At 43.1% G+C, this 24,983-nt stretch overlaps 1 protein-coding gene across 1 annotated transcript in view; it reads left to right on the forward strand.

The window, feature by feature from the left end:
* Window positions 1-24,983, forward strand: part of LOC137049965 (zinc finger protein 91-like) — a 284,608-nt gene that overhangs the window by 31,694 nt on the left and 227,931 nt on the right. The window contains exons 10-11 of the mRNA XM_067428716.1: window positions 7,390-8,870; window positions 17,197-17,455. Coding sequence (XP_067284817.1) covers window positions 7,390-8,870; window positions 17,197-17,455 — 1,740 coding nt within the window. The remainder of the gene's footprint in view (window positions 1-7,389; window positions 8,871-17,196; window positions 17,456-24,983) is intronic.

Genomic DNA, 24,983 nt, shown 5'->3' on the forward strand with positions numbered 1-24,983 from the left:
AATGCGTCTTTGTTGTGACTATCGCTTCTCAAGATCCGTTGAGATTTTAGTTTTCATTTCATTGAGTGCTGCCGAATCGCAGATGGATGGCTTGAGATGTGACAAAAGCACATACTTTAAAGGGGAGAACACTGATGCTATTGGGAATCGGTCGGTTGATAACGCCTCAGTGGCTATTTTGAAAGGCTTGAGCACAGCTCTCACCTGAAAAACAAACATAGGCTACATTAGAATAACGTAATGGCTAGCTAGCTACAGGGGTAGTAGCCTAGCTAACAAGTGTACCATTATAAACTGTAATAATGTTAATGTTGTAGCTTTGCATAACGTCTCTTGTCTTATTAATTTCAACACTGTATCCCATTGTTAGGCCAATATCACCAGGACATTCACATTTCTGTTACTCGCCTGCTCCATAAGGGTCCACTCGCTGGTACTCAATTCGAGATGACATAGTTTCTTACATTATACATTTAATTATGACATAGTTACACTATACATTTTCTCAGTATCAGTGAATGATGGAGTCAGTGTGTCAAATCTGAAATCTGCCAGAAATGTTTCTTACATCATATTTAGTACAGATGAGTAGAAAGTGTTTCCTGTAGATCACAGTGTCTGCAGATCGTCTACTCTCTCTCTGTCCATGTTTGTCTAGGTCTTCCTCTCTCTATATCTAGATTCTAGATCATGGTCACTCAATCTGTATTTGGACAGGATTAGTCTTTCTTTCAATTGTTTAATAACTAGATAATTGTTCAGTTTTGTGGTTCTATTTATGGGTATTTTGAGGTCAAATGTGTTTTTAGTAATTCATCATAAGTGTCTTCGATTTTGTCAATTTCTTTAATAGTTTTGGGGTTGTAGCTGTGGTCAATCGGGAGTTGAGTTTGATGGACTAGATTGTAGATTCTTTACTGAAGTTTTATCCAAGTTTTCAGAACTGATCCCAAATTTCACATCACAGCAGAAAATGTACAGCAGATATCTGACCTCTGTGGTGTAGAGTGAGGTCGGGGACACTAGAGCGCTCCAGCACTGATGCTGATCATTAATGTAGATGTTGAATAGAATCGGATTTAGACTGCAGCCCTGCCTAACTCCACATCCCTGCCAGAATTTTTGCTTGAGCCATTGGAGGCTCTGGAGGTTCTGATGTTGTGATGGAGGTCCTGTGGTCGGTCTGGACTCTGCTGGAGGATGGAGGGTTCTTGCCGTTGTGTAGTTCTGGTGTTGTGATGGAGGTCCTGTGGCCAGTCTGGACTCTGCTGGAGGACGGAGGGTTCTTGCCATTGTGTAGCTCTGGTGTTGTTATAGAGGTCCTGTGGCCGGACTAGACTCTACTGAAGAACGGAGGGTTCTTGCCGTTGTGTAGCTCTGGTGTTGTGATGGAGGTCCTGTGGTCAGTCTGGACTCTGCTGGAGGATGGAGGATTCTTGCCGTTGTGTAGCTCTGGTGTTGTGATGAGGTCCTGTGGTCGGTCTGGGCTCTGCTGGAGGATGGAGGGTTCTTGCCGTTGTGTAGCTCTGGTGTTGTGATGGAGGTCCTGTGGTCGGTCTGAACTCTGCTGGAGGACGGAGGGTTCTTGCCGTTGTGTAGCTCTGGTGTTGTGTTGGAGGTCCTGTGGTCAGTCTGGAATCTGCTGGAGGACGGAGGGTTCTTGCCGTTGTGTAGCTCTGGTGTTGTGATGGAGGTCCTGTGGTCAGTCTGGACTCTGCTGAAGGACGGAGGGTTCTTGCCGTTGTGTAGCTCTGGTGTTGTGATGGAGGTCCTGTGGCCGGTCTGGACTCTGCTGGAGGACAGAGGATTCTTGGTGGCTGAGAGCTTCTTTTGCAATTGGTTTTCTGCTGTTTCTTGGTGTGTTTCCGAGGGCTGTCCTTTTTAGAAGACGTTCACTCCTTGAATGAATGAATGAATGAATGAATGAATGAATGAGGCATTTATATAGCGCTTTCAAATGTACTACTGTACACCCAAAGCACTTCACACTCATGTCAGGGGTCTCTCCTCAACCACCACCAGTGTGCAGCATCCACTTGGATGATGCGACGGCAGCCACAGTACAACGGCGCCAGTGTGCTCACCACACACCAGCGATAGGTGGAGAGGAAAGAGGGTGATAGAGCCAATTCAGTGGATGGGGATTATTAGGAGGCCATGATTGGTAAGGGTCAATCAAGGGAATTTGGTCAGGACACCGGGGTTACACCCCTACTCTTTTTTACGAGAAGTGCCATGGGATTTTTAATGACCACAGAGAGTCAGGACCTCGGTTTAACGTCTCATCCGAAGGACGGTGCTCTTTGACAGTATAGTGTCCCCATCACTATACTGGGGTGTTAGGACCCACACAGACCACAGGGTGAGCGCCCCCTGCTGGCCTCACTAACACCTCTACCAACAGCAACCTGGTTTTCCCAGTTGGTCTCCCATCCAGGTACTGACCAGGCTCAGCCCTGCTTAGCTTCAGTGGGAAACCAGTCTTGGGCTACAGGGTGATATGGCTGCTGGCTCCTTGCTTATTGAGATGTACATGCCATGGTCATACATATGATAAGCCTGTCTGTCTTTGTGATGGGTGAGATGTACATTAAGTATAAGGCTGCGGCTTCTGGAGAGTTCCACATTATTTTCACGGATTCCGTGGAATGGCGCATCAGCGCATGGCTTTAATGTAGACAAGGTTATTTTAGCCTCTGGGAAACCTTCATGGCCCCTAGATAGTTTGCCCCTGTCTGAATAAGGGCGTGCTTATAATTTTTATATTGGTTACTCTCAGATAGGATATGAAAAGTGCTTCGTCAATCAGTTCATATTTCGTTTGCTGATGTTCCTTTGTCATCCCTTCTATGTGTCTCTGCAGATTTCCAATTTCTTGTCTTAAATTATTTGTTGTCAACTGTTTCGTGGTGTTGTATTTTAGGTGGGACAGTAACAGTGGGGCTGTTTTCAGTGTAGAAGAGCAGGTTGGTCATGACACAGTGATGTTGTTCAGCAAACAGTGTTTCAGGCCTTTGATTCATCCTGTAATTATCTTCTTTTGAACTTCAGAAACCCGCCTTAATTCAACAAGAAAGGTGGATTCTGAAATAATATAATATATTTTATAATAATCTGTTCTCTGAATCAACGACCTTTGTGAGTGTACACAAATTAAAGTAGTCAATTTATAGTTTATAATTATGTCTTGAACATATCTGTATGGCTAAAATGTCTAATGTATTGTGAGTTATATCCACTGCCATAAAGGACAATGTCCATCAGAATGCACATTTGACTTCTTCTGCCATGGGTTAAAGAAAACGTATAGCCTATTTAATTAGGCTTTGTTTAAATATTAGGCTATAATATATTTTTTTAATTTTATATGTTGATTATATAAAAAAAACAGCATGAGTAAGATAGGTTTGAATGAAATTTGAATTGCCCCAATAAAGCTCTCTCTATGGGCCTGACATGCTATGCCGTGCTGAGTGACTCACACAAAGAAAAATATTGTTAACCTACTACATAATAAAATTTGAACAAGTAGATAATACAGAAGACAAACAGAATGTAGGACTGGACAGCCCGAATGACTTATTTCATTAGAGGCAGTGAGATCTGCAAAAATACTTCTGTTTCTTGTGGGGTGAGTTTCCATAAACATCAAAGTTTTTCGCTTTGTTTTCAAGAACACGTAGCCGACACGTTATCTCATGTTTAGACCTTCCCATACCTACCTATTGTTATTAACTGTCATTTTAATTGTAATTGTTAGCATCGTATCCCTTGCTAAAAAACCCCATTACTATAATGGGCTTTTAGATGGTTATATATACTTTATTGTTAATATGCAGTCCAATTTTATCCGTTGCGTCTGTCGTTACTACGCACTATGCAACCATGCAGCTTTACAAAGGGGGTATGGCTTATCTAAATGAGATGTAACTGAGCCCTATTGTCACTCCCAGCAGGTAAAAGCAGGTGAGAACTGCAAAACTTTGACCGTTTTGTCCAGTTTAAACTTTGTTAAATGCCTACATTCAAATGGCCACAACTTCTCCAAACATGCCCCAGAACTGACTTGAGTCCCTAATTTCCGTGACTGGTGAGCTGTCAAAATTAACGCAAATTCATTTTGAAATTAAGAGACCACTGCATTTTTTTCTTAAATCAGCATCTCTATGAGTGTGGAAGCCATTCCATTCCAATGCCCATTGAATTCCAACACAGGCACACCTCATTCTACTAAATGAGGTGCTGATTAGGTGATCATTTGAATCAAACTTATTTAATAAGGAAAAGTATAAAAAAAACAATTCTGTGGTCATCACTATCCTCTTGCAGTAGGACCAGCTGGATGGCAAAAACAGTGCTTGTAGTACGTCAAAAGTAATTGCCATCAAAAAAGTTGAAAAGGAAAGTTTTGAGTGGGGAAAAGAAGGGTTAAATTCTGGCTTTATTGGCAGAGGGATACAGTGAGCATCAAGTTGCTTCCATCCTTAAAACTTCAAAGATGGTGGTTCATAAAAAAAAAGGTCAAGTCAAGCAGCAGACATTGGGGACAGCAAAGCTACAGACCGGCAGAGGGTGAAAATGACTCTCCACTGACCGGCATGACCGCCAGCTCATTCGAATATCACTCAACAACCGTAGGATGACATCAAGTGACCTACAAAAAAAATGGCAAAAGGCAGCTGGGGTAAATTGAACTGCGAGGACGGTTCGAAACAGGCTCCTAGGGGCAGGGCTGAAGTTTTGCAAAGTTAGAGAAGCAAAGAAGAGCCAGACTGAGGTTTGCAAGAGACCATAAGGATTGGACTATAGAGGACTGGAGTAAGGTTATCTTCTCTGATAAGTCCAATTTTTGTTTGTCCAACTTTGTCCAACACCTGGTCGTCTAATTGTTAGACAGAGGCCTAGAGAGGCCTACAAGCCACTTTGTCTCGCACCTACTTTGAAATTTGGTGATGATCTGGGGGTGCTTCAGCAAGGCTGGAATCGGTGATTTGTCTTTGTGATGGATGCATTAATCAAACCACGTAGAAGGTTGTCCTGGAAGAAAACTTCTGCTCTGACAACGTTCCCCAACTCAGAGGACTGGTCACCATGCCACACAGACACTGTTCAAGATCAAGGTGTGGATGGAGGACCACCAGAGCAAGACCCTGATCAATCTCCAGACCTGAACCCCATTAAAAAACCTCTGGAATGTGATCAGGAGGAAGCTGGATGGCCACAAGCCATCAAACAAAATCCAAGCTGAGTGGATTTTTGCACCAGGAGTGGCATAAAGTCACCCAACATCAATCTGAAAGACTGGTGTAGAGCATGCCAAGATGCATGAAAGCTGTGATTAAAAATCAGGGTTATTCCACCAAATATTGATTTCTGAACTCTTCCTAAGTTAAAACATTAGTATTGTGTTGTTAAAAAATGAACATGAACTTATTTTTTTTCCATTATTCAAGGTCTGACAATACTGCATCTTTTTTGTTATTTTGACCAGTTGTTGCTTTTGGTAAAACCAGAGAAACTGATAAGTGGTCTTTTTGCAGTGCTCTTTTAATTTTTTCCAGAGCTGTACATATGTATATGTGTGTATATGCAGATGATGGCCAGGGAGGATGATGGGAAATGTAGTGGTGACATGGTGGATCTGTAACAGTACCGAGAAGATAGCCGCGTCCTCACGCCATATATAGACCACCTGTGGCGGGAGAGAGGGTGCTCAGGTGAAGGGTAGACAGACGACACAGGAACCAGGGCGGAGCTGATGGAGAGAGGACTCATGGAAGAGACAGGGCCGATAACTTCAGGGGGTCGACTAACAGATGGTGAAGCAGGTGACAGTGGAGGCCAAGGTCTTGGCGGGTCGATGAATGACCAAGACGAAATCGGAGGGACGAGGGAGCCCGGCGTAGCTGTTGGACTGCCGGGCCACGGTGGTGCTGAGGGAGGTAAGAGCCAGGGTAGCATCAATGGCTCGACGGGCTGAGATGGAGTCCTGGTTGTGAAGGCCAGAGGCAGCATTCATGGATCCACCAGCCCAAATGTAGCTGTGGACTGGCAGACAGAAGAAGGGCTGAAAGTGGGTGAGGGAGGCTGGGTGGGAGTCCAGGATTCTGGTGCTAGTGTCTTTACTGCGTACTCTGGATGTAAAACAGTTCCTTCTTTGGACTCTGGACAGAAGACAGAGTCCTCTCTGGACTTGGAATGGTAGACAGAGTCCTCTCTGGACTTGGTACGGGAGAAGGAGTCCTTTCTGGACTCTAGTTGTGGGGTGGATCCCTCACTAGACACTCGTCACGGGCTGGATCCCTCACTTTATACTCGTCGCGGGCTGGATCCCTAACTGGATACTCATTGCGGGGAGGCGGATCAGAACAAAAGTCTGTAAGACAGTGTTCCTTCACCGGGTTAAATTCTTGACCTGAAGACAAGCCTGTAGGTCTGCACTCTTCAAAGAACCGTCTTGAGGGTTGCATCATTCCAGGGCACCTGGTCTGCAAGTTTGAGGATTTTCTTGATATATTCATCGATGGGGCGGTGTTCCTGGGAGATGGAGAGAAGCAGATTAGCTGGTCTCTTTGGGATAAGAACCATGTCCATTGCACTGTGGTCTGTTATAGGTCCTGTTTTCTGTTACGGAAGCACACTCGGAGACCGAGAATGCAGTGCAAGGGTGAGAGTACGGTAAGTGTTACTTCACACAAACGAGACTGGACCCCTTACTGAGGGGAGGTGTGTGCTTAAGTAGTGGCGGGCTGGGTGTAAACAAGGTGCAGGTGTGATTATGAATTGCATGCAGGTGAGGGCCAGGGAGGATGATAGGAAATGTTGCAATGACATGGTGGATCTGAAACAGTTTGTTAGTTTTAGTTGCATACTTTGTGTTTTAGTCAATATAAGTGTAATAAAGTCACATTAGATGCCACCGCTGGGGAAGCAGCATTGGTACACACATATGCACAAACATACTGATTTCATTCATTACCTGTCTCGTTCCTCCCTGCCGTTGCCACTATCAGAGGGGTGGGTGCACACAGCAATACTGATAGCACATTGACAAACAACCATTTCTCCATTCTCTCCTCCATATCCCTTTCCTGGTCATTTCATACACTTAATAACTGCTGATATCAGGAAGTCTGGAGGAAAAGGCTGTAGTTCCCTACCAGACGTTTGCTGTAGTCCATTAAATGTATTTCTTTAAAAGCTAATATCTCCCTTTGCTTTAAACTTTAAATGTTGTAACTTTGAAGATGTTGTTTATGCTCAAACAGCTACATTACACACTAGCTAAAGTTAGAAAAGTGAAATTGTGTTTTACCACCGCTTTAAATGTTTTAATATCTTTATGTCTGTTGTTTTGTGCCATTAAACTGTTTTTTTTGTCTCTTTTAGATCTGATTGCACTGAAAGTGAAGAGTCAAGAACTAAATGAAATGGAAGAGAAAGATATGAATGGGCAACATCATGATTTCATAACTGGAGAAAAATCTTTTATTTGCTCACAGACTGAAAAAATTTCCTCAGAAAAAATCCCTCAAAAGCCTGGAAAGAGTTTAATTAAAACGCGATACCTTAAAGCCCACATGAGAGTTCACACTGGAGAGAAGACGTTCACCCGCCAAGAGTGTGGAAAGAGCTTTATTAAAAAAGAAAACCATGAAACTCACACAAGTATTCCCACTGGAGAGAAGCCTTATACCTGCCAGCAGTGTGGAAAGAGTTTCACTAAAACAGGGCATCTTAAAGTCCACTTGAGAATTCACACTGGGGAGAAGCCTTACACTTGCCAACAGTGTGGAAAGCGTTTCACACATAAAGTGACTCTTAATGTCCACATGAGAATTCACACTGGAGAGAAGCCTTTTACCTGCCAGCAGTGTGGAAAGTGTTTCACTCATAAAGGGAGTCTCAGAGTCCACATGAGAGTTCACACTGGAGAGAAACCATACACCTGCCAACAGTGTGGAAAGAGTTTCAATCATAAAGTAAGTTTTGATAAACACATGAGAATTCACTCTGGGGAGAAGCCTTTTACTTGCCAACAGTGTGGAAAGAATTTAACTCGAAAAGAGGATCTTAAAGCCCACATGAGAGTGCACACTGGAGAGAAGCCTTTCACCTGCCAACAATGTGGAAAGAGTTTCCCTCAAAAAGGAAGACTTGAGCAACACATGAGAGTGCATACTGGAGAAAATCCTTACACCTGCCAACAGTGTGGAAAGAGTTTCAATCATAAAGGAAACCTTGAGAAACACATGAAAATTCACACTGGAAATAAGCCTTACACCTGCCAACAGTGTGGAAAGAGTTTCACTTATAAAGTGAGTCTTAAAGTCCACATGAGAGTTCACACTGGAGAGAAGCCTTACACCTGCCAACAGTGTGGAAAGAGTTTCACTGAAAAAGGGACTCTCGGAGTCCACATGAGAATTCACACTGGTGAGAAGCCTTACACCTGCCAACAATGTGGAAAGAGTTTCAATCGAAAAGGAAACCTTGAGAAACACATGAGAGTTCACACTGGAGAGAAGCCTTACACCTGCCAACAGTGTGGAAAGAGTTTCACTTATAAAGTGAGTCTTAAAGTCCATATGAGAGTTCACACTGGAGAGAAGCCTTACACCTGCCTACAGTGTGGAAAGAGTTTCACTGAAAAAGGGACTCTCGGAGTCCACATGAGAATTCACACTGGGGAGAAGCCTTTCATCTGCCAACAGTGTGGAAAGAGTTTCAATCGAAAAGGAAACCTTGAGAAACACATGAGAGTTCACACTGGAGTGAAGCCTTACACCTGCCTACAGTGTGGAAAGAGTTTCACTCAAACAGGGCATCTTAATGTCCACATGAGAATTCACACTGGAGAGAAGCCTTCTTCTGAATGAGTACATCATCTTCTGATCAAAACACACATGAGGAAGATGGAGTAAAACAAGCGATCATATGTAAGCAGATGCAAAATAACAAAATCATCAACATTAAACATCATATAAATCAAAACAGCCCATAATGTTACTGAATGAAATGTGGACCCAGGACGAGCTCTGGGACTGTGAAGAATTAGGGGTGTTGATGGACTCCATATACTCCATCTGTGTTTGATCATCGCTCTGAATCGGACCTGAATGTAGTCTTAAGCCCTCTTCGCACGGTATTAATATGGCATGTTATGTTGTGGTCTGTAAACAAATAATAAAGGAAACCTATATGAATACAATATATCTGTACATATTCAATACAGAATACCTTACAAAGGATCAATAAATGAATCACAAATAAATACTCAAATTTTAGCTGTAGTTAAACTTTATACTGTATAACAATATTAACACCAATATTCGGCGGGATGCAGCATATAACAACAACAACAACTGCACATGATCATACTAATGCGGCTAACCAGATTAGCGTCTATCCGCGATTACACCTGTGATTGACCTCTGTGATATAGAAATTCATACTGACTTAACTCCCGGATATGATGTCATGGCTTGTAAATGTTTTTTCGTTATAGGTATAGCTGTATGAAATCATAAACAGTCATATGTATCGATATCTTTTTGATATTTGTAGGCTGGAGACACACTGCAAGCGTGAGTGTGGCATTTCTGTTGCGTGTCAACTGTGGCGTTTTCTATGCCTTTGCACACCAAAAGCTTGTCTGACGAGACACTGCTGTGCTAATGATGTACAGGGAAGCCCTATACTTCATTTTAAACATTGAAGATTGAAGATAACGTCGGCAGTAGCCTATTGACCATACATATCTATGGTATTGATGGCAAAATAGGCTACAAAATATTTCATTCTGTATTGACAGGTTTAAAGGGTTAGTTCACCCAAAAATGAAATTGATGTCATTAATGACTCACCCCAATGTCGTTCCACACCTGTAAGACCTCTGTTCATCCTCGGACACAGTTTAAGATATTTTAGATTTAGTCCGAGGCCTTTCTGTCCTTTGAATGCAAGTGTATGCCCACTTGCTGTCCACGTCCAGAAGGGAATGAAAACATCAAAGAAGTCCATATGTGACATCAGTGGGTTAGTAAGACTCTTTTGAAGCGTCGACAATACATTTTGGTCCAAAAATAACAAAAATACGACTTTATTCAGCATTTTTTTGTCTTCCGCTTTTGTTTTCAAACCTCAAATAAAGAATCAAACGGTCGCGAATCAGCATTTGTGACTCATATCGCCAATGTCACATGATTTCAGCAGTTTGCCCGTTTGACATGCGATCTGAATCTTGAATCATGACCGTTTGATTCTTTATTTGAGGAACACAGAAGAGAAGACAATGCTCAATAAAGTTTTTTTATATATATTTTTTGGACCAAAATGTATTGTCGATGCTTCAAAAGAGTCTAACTAACCAACTGATGTTACATATGGACTACTTTGATGATGTTTTCATTACCTTCTGGACGTGGACAGCAAGTGGGCATACACTTACATTCGAAACCGAAAGCCCTCAGACAAAATCTAAAATATCTTAAACTGTGTTTCGAGGATTAACAGAGGTCTTACGGGTGTGGAACGACATTGGGGTAGGTCATTAATGAAAGAAATTTCATTTTTGGGTGAACTAACCCTTTAATATTTCAAACCGATCATTTTGTTTTTTATCATTACAATTAGGCCTATATCTGCATTTATGTTAACCTACCGACTTTCAAACATGAAAATGTCCTTTATTAATATGTATTCATGCCAAAATGACATATAAACATCTTGTCCTATCCTATTTTGCCAGGAAACGCTTCCAACACGCTTGCGTGCAGCGTGAAAAATAGGCGTCTCTTCTATCTCTAGCATGCACGCAGTGAGCTGCGCGTCACGCAGGCAGTGTGCAAGCTCTAACCGGGTTAACATGGGAGCCGAAATAAAAACGGACATGCCACGCAGCCGAGATGTCCCCGGCCTTTGTTCAGTTAGAGAACAGACGCTACAATTAAAACTGAACTGAGCACAGACCAGCGGCAGGAGTCAGATTTCATTTATCACGAGTGAGAAGCTGACAATATATGGCGGAAGATTCAGTTTCAAAGTTAAATGTAAAAGCGTTCATTTAAGCGAGCTTATCATTGTACAGTTCTGTTATGTTTTTCATTAAGAATAGTATTGATTAATATTAAACACACCATTCAAGCAATTTGCTTACAAATTGGTACTCATTCTAAAGTGAAATTAAATAATCTGTGCGGGAATTCAAAACGGTGCGCATTATCAATGCATCCTTCATTCTTCGTGAAAGATAAAGATAGAAATGAGCACAGGAAACAAAAACCTTGCAAAAATTATATACGATCCGCCTAATCCTGGCCAAATCACAGAGATGCCGATTCACACGGGACTATTATCACAGACATTCTCTGCAATTATTACAACTCCCAGAGGTCCCCAGATAATATAAGTCCCGTGCGAAATAGGGCTTTTGACAAGAACTGAGGGTGCCTCTGGCGCGAGCTCACAACTCGAGGGTGCTTGAGCACCTGCCTCTTTGCCCCTTGATGCCCAAAAAATGTCCAAAAAAAAAAAGAAACGATTATATTTATATATAGGCCTATACATATAATTAAACGTTAAGTGTTGTTCTCAGTGAAGTGTTTGTTAAGTTAGTTATTATTTGTTATCATTTGACAAGAACGACGTGGAGAGAGCATGGAGCTGTTGTTTATATTGCTGTTTCCTGTGTGTGTAGCTTGTAGAAGTAACGTTAACGTTAGTTTGCTGTTAGAGGGAGAAAAGTTTCACAGGCGTAGAGTTACACACAGTCTTGTCTTAGTTATTTTACAAAAACTATTTATAATTTAACCTATTGTTTTTATTCCAGTATTTATTTAAAAAAAAAAAAAACACTGGTAAAGGCTTATATTGATTTTTCATCCTCTGAATTAGCCTATATCTGTTTTTTATTATCATTAAAAATATAACGTTAGGCCTATATAAATTCAGAACAGGTTTCAATCATGTTCATGTCAATAAAGTTCATCACAGAAAAAGTGTAGCTTTAATGATAATTAATCTGTATTTAATTTATTTGTGCAGTTCAGAAAGGTGTTACTATTACATTTTCTGTCTAAAAGGCCACCGTACCCTGGTGCGCACCAAACAAGCGGACCGAGAGCGCAATAAAGATGGGTCTCAGTCCGCTTCCAAACGAACTCTGGTGCGGTTCGATTGATATATGAACGCAACACGGACCAAAGACATGTAAACGGACCAAAAACCGGACGTAATGTCACAAGATGTGACGCATAGTCGGCTGACTTGACGACGCGGAAAGATCGGTGTATCCAAAATGAATAACGTTAACGTGGGGGCAAACGTAGAGCAACGAGGAAGTGCCTCATCAATATTTGGTCCGACGAGCATGTTTCGAAAATGCTAGAAAAACGCACAAAATGCACACCTGGCTCTTCTCATAAAGGACCCGTGTTTCCGATTATTATCCGGTACAGACGACAGAACGGCCGTCTCTTTTCTGCACAGCAGAGGAACTCCTGGAGCTGTTTTGAATGTTTTGAACATTTTATGAGCTCTTCAGGAGTTCTCAGCTGGTAAAAATAATGCCATATGTACACGCATAAATTACACATGCGTGTAATCAGCACACAGCGTTGTTCTGAATGTTCGGTAAGCAGCTCCTACGTCATACAAACCGACCAATCAGGTTGTGATCGTCCCCTGAGCCTTTAGTTTGGTAACTTTAGGTCCGCTGTTAAAAATGCCAGTGTGATCGTTAAGCGGACCAAGACTATATGTTTTGTTTTTGTTTTTTGGTCCGGACCAAACGGACCAAACTACAAGTGTGAACGCACCCTAAAGCTTTCCTGCAACACTGCCATCTGCTGCAGTATAAATGATTTTGCATCTTTTGTTTAGGCACAGCAGCATGTGAGAAATTTACAGAAATGGTGTTATTAAACGTCTTATTAAAGACATAATACAAAATAGTACAAAATTAGTCCGGAGTACCCCACCTCTGGAATCGAGTGTTTCCATAGCCTCGTTCTGAAATACTGCAGACCACAGGCATCTACTGCAGCTGGTGATCTGCGATATTCATTTGTTTTTCCGAAGTTTAAGCATGGAGCCAGTGAGCTGACACAGGTCGCGGTTCTTTAAGAACACATTAGGTGTGTGATAATCTCTTATTTTATTGTCATTAAAATTGTCTAATCTAAGAATGTGTGTGTATGGAACAGCACACACACACACACACACAAGTGTATATATTTGACCCACTTTTTAAATGGGATTAATCAACTTTTTGATGATATTCTAATTATATGAGCAGCACCTGTATAATGTGCACCATGTGCCTTTTCTCTCAAGCGCTGATTCAGAGTAGATGTAGGAGTTCTTATATCACCAACACTTTGAGTCTCCCAGACACTAGAAATACCATAAAAGAACAACACAACTCTAATACATGAGGCCCATGATTTTCTACATACTTCATCTAACTGATACAGCATGTTATAACAGTTTCTTGGATAAGGATGATTAGACATGGACAATGTTGTTGTTGACCACATGCCTGGATATTTATAACAGTTAACCTAAATCTGCTGACCAGCAAAGTACCATCTTTCATTTGTATTTAAAGAGCCTCCTCTTCTAAAAACCATAACTTTGTTTTACTCAGATTCACCGTCATGCCATAAAGGTTACAGAATATTTCCAGCTGTTCAATTTCTTTCTGCAACCCTCCTGATATATTAGCCATATCATCAGCGTACAGCAGGGTCTGCACTTCTGTGATTCTCTCGATCTGAATACTTTTACCATTTTCCTTGAGCATGTTATATATTCATTTAGGAAAATAATAAACAAAAGTGAACTCATGCAGCCCTGTCGTACACCAGTGCTTCAGCCAAAATATCCTGTTAAACCATCAGTTCCTTTCACACATGATTTAAGTTTAGAATACATAGATTTCAATACCTCAAAAACTTTTCCTCCAATGCCATTCTTAATGAGTGAAATACAGAAGACTGGATGCTATCAAAAGCTTTGGAGAAATCACAAAATACTTGTTTGAGTCTGTGGCACTATATTATAAAATTATCCCAGACAACAAATTAGCTCTTGTCGAGGTCGGGGCGTGTGTGCCTGCCCGACATAAACTGGCACGGTGAGATGTCTTATGGAGATCGGTAGCTAATCGGCAAGATGTCGGGAAGATGATCGCCGAACGTGAGCCAACGTAAACCCGATATAAACCCAATAATGACCTATGCGGCGCGATCCCACTAGATCGAGGAAAGCATTCGGTCACCTCACCTTTTCGACTGCAACGCCACATCATGCACATCAGCTGTTCCAGTGTTAAGTCAAAGGGATAGAGCGAGGCGTCCGAATGCTTTTTGCTCTCTAGTAGGATCCTACCGTTATATAGGTCTTATTGATTTGATTTATGCTAACTGCTGTCAGATTGTGTGGCCACAAGTTTCCTATTGTGTATCAACAACACTCAATAACAGTTTATGTGATGTGTTAATCATAACATGCAATAACAATTTGACAAGAGCTAGTTGAGAAGTAGGCAGCTAGCCCACTTGCATGCGAGACTCCGTGGCTGTGCGGTCTGCAGCCGCTTTTGAGTTGCCAGGTTTTAAATGACAAAAAAAGGTTTAAATGGAAAGTAAGTGATTGTTTATGTGAATGGTGTATTTCATATACAATCTGACAACCTGGGAAATGTCAGTCTAACAGAAAAATGAATGGGTAAGTGATTTTAAAATTAAGTTTGATGGTCATGCAAATTGCTATAAGAGGAGGGCACCGGGAGATGACCTTGAAAAATTATTTTACTTTTGTTTTTGCAAAATCAGTATCATTTATTTTAAAGGGGGGCTGAAATGCTGTTTCATGCATACTGATCTTTTTACACTGTTAAAGACTTGGATTCCCATCCTAAACATGGACAAAGTTTCAAAAGTTAAGGTGGACGTTTGATGGGAGTATGTTATGTAAAAGACTGTCTGATCATTTATCTGTGTTTACAACAGAGTTGGTGGGTGTTTTGTTGGCATTGAAGTGGGTAGAAGAAGTTAGACCAGATGAAGTTGTAATTTGCTCAGATTCTAGTGTAGTATTAAAGAGTTTGGAATCATTTACATCACAATCAAGGCAGGATATAATATATGAGGTACTAGAAGGTTACACACGCATTTGTCAGTTGGGTATAAGAGTAAAATTCACATGGGTTCCAGCACATGTTGGGGTTAAAGGAAATGAAATGGTAGATGGTTTGGCAAAGCAAGCCAGTAAAATTGAAGCTGTTGAAATAACAATTTTATTAAGTAAAGCAGAAGCTAAGGTCCATATTTGGATGAAAATTATGGAAAAGTGGCAGAGATGCTGGGATGCAGAGGTGAATGGGAGACATCTATACGGTATACAGCGAAAGGTCAATGGAAGGAATCGAAGGGAAGAAATAATCCTTACTAGACTGAGGGTTGGACATTTGGGTTAAATAAATATCTATGCATTATTGGTAAGCATATATCAGGAAGGTGTGAATTTTGTAATAATATTGAATCTATTGAGCATGTACTATTTGAATGTCAGAAATATGAGAGGGAAAGAGTAAAGATGAAAGAAGATAAAAGGAAAGTGGGGGTTCAAGCAAAATCACTTAATGATTTTGGGTAAAACATCAAAAGACATAAGTAAAAATTTGTTTAGTTTTTTAAAGGCCACAGGTTTAGCAGATAGGATATAGTTTACAGCTTGGAATAAGGTTTATATATATATATTTTTGGGTGTAGTTCATCTCTGCCTACGCTTTGGTCCACACTCCAGTACGGTAAGTGGCGGTAATGCACCATTGAAGTTGGATGCCAACCGCTGTTAAACATCAAAGAAGAAGAAGTGATCGGGACATTTATTTTGTAGTGGAGTTGTGACGTCATAAGGCTGCGCCGCGCTCCTGCATCTGTTGTGATTCTGCTGAAGAAAGGTTTGTGTTGTAAGCTTTTGAAGTGTTTAAATCAATAAAAATTGTTCTGGCAATGTTATAGTTTCAACAAGAACAGTTAAATGAATGTTTGATTATTGAACCTAACAATACAATGCGTTTTCTAACATTAATGAACTTATTCTTCCTTCACACGTGTAACAGAAAAGATGCGTCTCATTTCTCTCTATATATAATGAATTAGTTTATCATAAACATGGAGAGTAAATTATCACATGTAAATACAATATATGCATTAAATTCACCATCATCCACAAATAATAAAACATTTATCAAATAATTGGTATCAAAGTAATATAGTGCCAAATCACTGACACAGTAGCACTCCTAGAGATAATAATAATAGCAGAAACATTAAAAATATATAATTACATGTGATTACGAGTTTGGGTGGCTTTTAGCCATTCCTTTAGTGTCTATTTAAATGTTGAGTAATTTGTACTATCCGTTAATTGAGTTAGTAGAGTATTCCAGTAATGAATGGCTTTAACTGAAAAGACTGATCGCCCAAATGTTGTCCATCTAAACTGTTCAACACAGTCTCCTCTAGTAATTGCTCTCGTTGTTCGACATTATTTTCTTTCTACATTATAAACTGGCATAAAGGGGGATCAAAGGGATTAAAAAAATCAAGCGAGCATTAACAAAATGTTTAGTACTATCAAAACTCAATAGGTTATGTATTTGAACTGTATTGTAATGATGGTAATTATTAGAAATATTTGTAGTGTCTGTTTGTAAAGAGAGTCGATTGATTTTAAAGTTGTTGTGTTTGCTTGTGACCAGATAGTAAAGCATGAGCAAAAATCATAGAGTGCATAAATAGTTTTGCTGCCTCTGTTGTTAAATATGGTCTTATATGCCTAAAGTTAGCCAAATTAAATGTAATAAAGTTAAATGTGTAAATGTAACAAGAACAGCAAACACAAGTAATGAAAACTTCTGTAAAGCAACTGCTAATGTTCTCACTGAAGTGTAATCTATTAAATGTAATCTACAGATGAATACATTTATCATAACATGTCTAAATATGAACCTACTATATAAATCGTTATCTTTTATTAATTTGTAGTTTTTAGAGAGTTTGTTGTTGTGGAATCAGGTCATTTAAGGCCATTAACTCTCACTCTGACTGACTCTCTTACCAGTGACTGAACTACTGATTTAGTTTGGATGTGTTTTTTATTTCTGTGATTATTCTTATCTCAAAGATGGCGTTTATTAAAGAGGAGAGTGAAGACGTGAAGATTGAAGAAACATTGAGAGTGAAACATGAAGAAACTGAGGACCAAACAAAGATGGCGTTTATTAAAGAGGAGAGTGAAGACGTGAAGATTGAAGAAACATTGAGAGTCAAACATGAAGAAACTAAGGACCAAACAAAGATGGCGTTTATTAAAGAGGAGAGTGAAGACGTGAAGACTGAAGAAACATTGAGAGTCAAACATGAAGAAACTGAGGAACAAACAGGTTGGTTTCATTCTCAAAGCTGAACTCAGTTATTTGATCAAATGTCCATTTTCCATTTCAAATTAGCTCATTAGACTGTGTATCACAATTTTGCCAAATCATTAACATTATTATTTATAAATAATTAAAAAAAACTTGTGATTGTGTAAGAAAATGTGTGACCAAATATTCTACAAGTGAACTCTCATTGCATGGATTCACATGTTAATTCGCGGATGTGCAAAATTTGTCCGTGACTTCACATTTTTGATATGGGTGTGTGACGGTGTTTTGCACCATATGCACTGCAGCAACTGTAGCACAAACATGAGCGTATGAGTTTCTTCATGTGTGGTTCGTAGAGCAGGATTTGTGCACTGCAGTGAAGAATGTATCAGAGATATCAGAGGCTATATCGATAGTAATATTTGATGGGGATAAAGACAGAGAAATGGGGAAAATCCGTAACTTTCACTACATGAGGGGAAAAGAGAACTCTCTGTAGTCCTGTAGCCAGAAACTTTCCCCAGACATTATGTACAACATATGGCTGGATTCTTCAGCTGTTAAAAAAAGAGTGGCAGGACATGCAAATTATTGGACATTATTGGCCTGAATCCACTTGAATTAGTTTTGACTGCTCTCTCAGTAGCTGCGTTTCCATTACAGATTTGCACAAAACCTTTGCGATATTTAGGCTGCTAAATGTCGAAAAAAAAAAAAAAACTATTGCAAAATGACGGTGTTTCCATTAACTGCTGTTATGAGTCTAAATTGTTTTTTCCCCCTGGTAAGTCATTCCAAAAAGTATGCAACGTATGTTGGTAAGTTTGTGTAATTCCCAGCACCGCAATGGAAGGATAGGCGTGTTATCCACGCATTCATTCAAATTAAAAGAACTAAATGTTTGAATTTGCATGGTGGTAACTCAAATGTGTTTTGTTTTTTGTTTTGTTATTTTTGCTTGGAATATCTTTTGTTAGAAATATGAACTGAATTTAGAAATGTTTTTAAAGTTAAAAACTTTGCGTTAAATAAACAAAATATTTTTTTGAAATGAAGAATTTCAGAGGAATGTCCTGGCCAGAAAATGTAATACAGGTTATGGTGGATGATCTGATCTGATGAGGGGAACCAATGAGGATGGCTTCTGTCTAGAGCTGTTCAACTGGAGAAAGTTGTAGTTCATCCACGTCCTTATCTCTTCCAGACAGGCAGAAAGGGTGGATAACGATGACGATAATGATGAATGAGTGTCAATTTTCAGATATAATTGAGTGTCATCAGTGTAGCAATGAAATGAAATTCCCAAGCGAATGATGTCTTTACATAGAGGAAGCATGTAGAGATTGAATAAGAGAGGTACTCCGCAACCAACCGCATGGGAAAAGGACCTTGAGCTACCCATGGCCACAAATTCAGATCTGTCTGTGAGGTATGACTCAAACCATTGCAAGACAGTGTTATCAAGTCCAATAGAATGAGACAGTCGTTTGAGAAGTACATTGTTCTTCTGTTTACCCAACGACAGGAGCAATTTGAGGTTTTAGGAGATGATTTATAGTGGAGAACAGCCGTTTTGAATTGCAAGGACTATCTTGAATAATATTTTAATAATACTGTGACCGTGCTTCTTTGATGGACTTCAAATAAGCTTTTTGGTGGTCCCGGTAGGCCAGCTTGTGAACAGTTAGTTCTGAGTTTTTATACCGTTGTTCAAGGGAACGTCCAGTTGCCTTTCATTTCCACAAGTCAAGAATGGGTGTCTGTGTCTGTATTTATCTGTCAGGATTGTGTTAAGTGTGTTATGTGTGAATGGATTGCATTTATTATAATTATTAATGGGGAATGGATTATTTTTGATCACTTATAACGGATGGCAAGTAGATGAGGTACTTGTGTAGGTATTACATGTTATATATACCTGGAAATGGTGTGGCCCAAAAAGGAGCGGAGTTTGACCTATATTAACCCAGGCCAAACCTAAAGACAGAACCCAAAACCAAGTCGATGAGTGCCACTGTGATACCTCTGCAAAACCCAATTGTTTGAATACTGTGGAGACCTGTTTGTCTTTTTTGAGCTGTTACACCTATATTCTTTTGAGAATTTTTCTGATTTTATTTATTTTTGATTTTTGGATTGACAATTTTTGTTGACACTTGTACATATTTTCACTGTGGATGAACCTCTCTGACACTGTAATTGTCAGTAAGAAGCTAACCATCTATTTGATAGAAAGGCACACTGCATCTGCTAGACGACAAGGTAGTGGAGGGGTCTGCAGTTAAAGGCCTGTTGTACTCCTTTAATTTATAGGGTTTCCACACAGTATTAAGAATATTGAGCTATATCTTGACATTACGAAATTAAAATGCAAATCAAATTGCAATATCTGTTAGAAAAATCACAATTAGATATTTTCCCCAAACTGCACAGCCCTATATTCCAAACCACTTCAAAAACACCTGTGGCAGTGTCCTAAACACATAGAATCCAAACATAATGAGTTTGGAAAATGTCCTAAAGAACGGAAAAGGTTCTGAGATTAAATATAACCCCTCTTTCTGTAGGTTATTTGGTATAGGATCTAGCAAACATGTTTAAAAAATGGTAAAACACATTCTTTCGAAGGCCATATTGTGTTTGCGGGGTGCACCGCAATGTGTTCATGGTTAGTTTTTAAAGGGTTACTTCAGCGATTAGCATTAGGATTTGTATGAGTAAAAACGTCTCGGTTACATATGTAACCCTCGTTCCCTGAAGGAGGGAACGGAGACGTATGTCAGAACTGGGCTCATAGCGGAAGCACAGCACTTGGCGACGGGACCTATGTCTCCGTTCCCTCCTTCAGGGAACGAGTGTTACATACGTAACCAAGACGTTCCCTTTCAGTCGGTCACGTTCGATGTACGTCAGAACTGAACCAACGAATTGGGATCCCTCTGGAACACGCCAGGATGCTGGCCCTTCCAGCGTCCTGCTTGAGCGCACTGGACCGTCTATTATGGTACGGAAGTCAGGGCTCCAAGCAGGGAGGTCAGTCACTGCTGTTTCTGCAAGACCCACTTAGAGTGACCATAGACTGCTGGGAAGCGTGCTCTTCTCGGAGAAGGTACGCTGCGGGGCCACGTCCTTCAGGGAAGGAGTGGTGGCGGAATACACATAAGGACTAACCTGGCAGGGTAGTGCAACATATGGCAGTCTCTGGGGTGGTTCCAACCTAATTGTAGGGGGGAAAGAACACGCCCAGAGACGACAGAGCGGGTTCTGTCAAGGGAAAGACGCGGGGCTAGCCGTCAGGGTTGCTGGTACCATGGAGGAATACACATATGGGGTTGCCGTGAGGGAACCGCTTCATATGGAACCAAACCTACAACCACGTAAGTTGTAGCCGACACTTAAAACGGGCACTTAGCACTCCTGGCCACCAGGGGCGAGGATGCGGGAAGATACCGACTCTACTCGGAGGCTATAGAATCTAGCGAACGTGTTAGGTGTCGCCCAGCCCGCAGCTCTACAAATGTCTGTCAGCGAGGCGCCTTGAGCCAGCGCCCAGGAGGATGCTACACTCCTAGTGGAGTGAGCTCGCAACCCGAACGGGCAAGGCACGTCTTGGGACTGGTAAGCCAAGACTATAGCATCCACTATCCAGTGGGCTAACCTCTGCTTGGAGACAGCCTTTCCCTTCTGTTGGCCTCCGTAACAGACGAAGAGTTGCTCTGAGGTCCGAAAGCTTTGGGTCCAGTCAATGTAAGCGCGTAGAACGCGGACCGGACACAGCAAAGCCAGGGCTGGGTCTGCCTCCTCCGAAGGCAGTGCTTGCAGGTTCACCACCTGATCCCGGAAGGGAGTGGTTGGAACCTTGGGCACGTATCCGGGCCTGGGTCACAGGATAACGTGAGAGTTACCAGGCCCAAACTCTAGGCACGATTCGCTGACCGAAAGTGCATGCAGGTCCCCTACCCTCTTGATAGAGGCCAATGCAGTCAGGAGCACTGTCTTGATTGACAAGATTTTAAGCTCAATTGACTCCTAAGGCTCGAAGGGAGGGCTCTGAAGTGTTCTGAGCACTAGAGCCAAGTCCCAAGAGGGTATCAAGGTTGGACGAGGATGATTTAGTCTCCTCGCACCTCTGAGGAACCTGACGATTAGGCCGTGGTTTCCCACGGACTTACCTTCAACTGCGTTGTGGTACGCCGCTATTGCCGCGACGTACACTTTGAGGGTGGAGGGAAACAGCCTACGCTCCAACCCGTCTTGCTGGAAGGAAAGCACGACACCAATCGAACACCTTCGGGGGTCTTCCCGGCGGCAAGAACACCACTCAACGAACAGGTTCCACTTCACTACGTAGAGGCATCTCGTAGAGGGGGCTCTAGCTGAAGAGATGGTATCTACGACTGCTTGTGGTAGTCCATCTAGAACCTCCGCGTCCCGTCCAGGGACCAGACATGAAGATTCCAGAGGACTGGACGCGGGTGTCATAGAGTGCCCCATCCCTGAGAAAGAAGGTCCTTCCTCAGGGGAATGGGCCAAGGAGGGGCTGTCGCGAGGAGAGTAAGTTCTGGGAACCAGGTCCGGTTGGGCCAATAAGGCGCAACTAGCAAGACCTGCTCCTCGTCCTCCCTGACTTTGCACAGTGTCTGTGCAAGAAGGCTCACTGGGGCGAACGCATACTTGCGTAGGTCCCGGGGCCAGCTGTGCGCCAGTGCATCTGTGCCGAGGGTACCCCCGGCCAGGGAATAGTACCTACTGGCAATGGGTCGAGTCCGGAGAGGCAGACAGGTCTACCTGTGCTGCTCCGAACTGGTCCCATATCAGCTGGACCGCCTGGGGGTGGAGTCGCCACTCTCCCGAAGGTGCTGGCTGCCGAGAGAGCTCGCCGGCTGTCTGGTTGAGCGCACCAGGGACATGAATGGCCCGAAGTGACCTCAGCTGCTTCTGACTCCACAGGAGCAGGTGGCGGGCGTGTTGGAACATGCGACGGGAGCGTAGACCACCCTGACGGTTGATGTCCGCAACGGCCGCCATGCTGTCCGTACGGACCAGTACATGCTTGCAATGTAGCAGCCCCTTGAGGCGGCACAGTGCCAAGTGTACTGCTAGCAATGCCCATTGTACGTGGCCCCCCAGCCCGTGGATGAGGCATCCGTGAACAGCACAGCATGCCTGGACACTTGTTCTAAGGGCACCCCGGCCCGGTGAAACGTCGTGTTTGACCAAGGACTGAAGGTTTGGCGGCAGTACAGAGTCACTGGAACCTGGTACTGGCCGCTCTGCCACGCCCACCTCGGGACTCGGCCGTGAAGCCAGTGTTGGAGCGGTCTCATATGAAGCAATCCGAGCGGCGTCACCGCGGCTGCAGATGCCATATGCCCCAGGAGCCTCTGAAAAAGTTTCAGTGGGGTCGCTGTTCTGCCTTTGAACATATTCAAGCAGTTCAACACTGACCTGACTCTCTCCTCCGTGAGGCGCGCAGTCTGGTTGAACGAATTCAGCTCCATACCGAGGTAAGAGATTCTCTGAGTAGGACAGAGCTTGCTGTTCTCTCGGTTGACCCGAAGGCCCAACAGGCTGAGGTGACTGAACACCATGTCCCTGTGTTCCCACAACTGCTCCCGAGATTGGGCGAGAAAGTTGAGAATGAGAACGCCGCGTTCTCGGAGTGGAACAATGGCTGCGATCTTCATAAAGACGCAAGGCGACGGACAGCCCGAAGGGCAGGACCTTGTATTGGTATGTCCGTCCCTCGAACGCAAAACATAGGAACGGTCTGGGGCGAGGGAGAATAGAGACATGAAAGTATGCGTCCTTCAGGTCGATCGCTGCGAACCAATCCTGGGGACGGATGCATTGAAAAATGCGGTATCTGCGTTAACATCCGGAACGGGAGCTTGTGCAGGCCGATTCAGGACGCGCAGGTCCAGGATTGGCCGTAGCCCACCCCCTTTCTTGGGCACGATGAAGTAGGGACTGTAGAACCCTGTCTTCATCTCGGCTGGAGGAACCGGCTCGATCGCGTCCTTCGCCAGTAGGACCTCAATCTCTGACCGTAAAACTCGAGCGTCACTGCTTCGCACTGAGGTGAAGAGGACGCCCTTGTACTTGGATGGCCGGCGAGTGAACTGAATCGTGTAGCCGAGTCTGATGGTACTGATGAGCCAACGGGACGGTCGAGGGAGCCGTAGCCACACTCCCAGGGACTGTACCCGCGGGACCAATGGCACCACAGACATGCCCGGGGTGGGGCAGCGCAACGGAGTGCTCTGGCTCGACTCGGGAGGCCCGGAGGCGGCGCGAGTACTCCTGGTGCGGGCAGGGAGAACTGCTGGGCAAAGTTCTCGATGGCGTCTCTGAGGAGGCCAGCCCGACAGACAGGCTTTTCTTACGCATATATGCCAGGTTAGCCCCCTGTTCCTGGACCACTAGTGTGGACATCGCCTGACCCAGGGAGCGTGCAGTGATTTTCGTCGCCCCTAGGGCGAGGTCCAACACTGCACGAAGTTCCTGCACAACCCCTGGGCTGGGACTACCCTCGTGCGTGCAGGGCAGTGAGAGAGGGAAAACAATTATACTTTTTTTTTTTTTTTTGGCCCTTATGGCACTCCATATTTCCCTCTCTCGGATGCAGCAATTGACATCTGTCCTCTGCCAGAGCAAAAAATAAAACGCTAAGACCCTTTCTCTTCTAGGATCGGCGATTCCATCTCTCACTACAAGCAGGCATATAAGACAGTGAATGTGGCCGTCAGAACGGCACACAGCGCACTGAACGCTCAAGCCACTATGAAAAAAGGCAAGGCGAACAATGCCCTGACGTGGTCATGTTCTCATGAGAGAATCCGTACCACCCACGAGCAGAGTCTCAGCATGCTTTTGATGTGATAGAGGAGTGGGGGCCCGAAGGGATTTACCCGGCGGGGAATTCCCACTGTAATCCTCAGGCCACCAGCACTTATCAGCCAAAGTAGCCCTTTTCCAGTAACACCAGAAAATGGACTAGATTGGGGGATAGGCGAAGGGACTCGACCCCATCTGAGGTTTCATAGTCTCGACCGCGCATCTAGAGCGCCGACTGACGCGCGCTGGTTGTTGTGACAACCACCGCTGTGAGCCGGCCGCTCGACGGCACACGGCGCGCTGAACACTCAAGCCTTTTATGAGAAGGGTGAGACGAACAACGCGCCGACGTGACCATGTTCTTCTGCGAGAACATGAATCACCCACGATCGCAATCTCGCATGCGATCGTGGCCGTCAACGAGGACAGGAAACAGTTGCATTCCAGGAATGCACGGTTTGAATGACATCTTGAAAAAGACGCAGGGTCAAACCGTGTTGCTCTTTTAGAATGGAAAAACTGCTCTTTTTAGATGTGCACTCAGGGAGATGACCGCGGCCAGCACACAGTCCACAGTGCAAGCCTGTGTGTGGCACTCAAGTTTGGGAAAAAACGCCCAGCGAACCAACAAAAAGCTCTTTTTTTGAATGCAAGCAATTGCAACTGTCGATCACTCGTTGACGCGCCGTTTCACCTGCACTGGCAG

Source organism: Pseudorasbora parva, chromosome 20 (assembly GCF_024679245.1).
Source record: "Pseudorasbora parva isolate DD20220531a chromosome 20, ASM2467924v1, whole genome shotgun sequence".
Classification (NCBI taxonomy): Eukaryota; Metazoa; Chordata; class Actinopteri; order Cypriniformes; family Gobionidae; genus Pseudorasbora; species Pseudorasbora parva.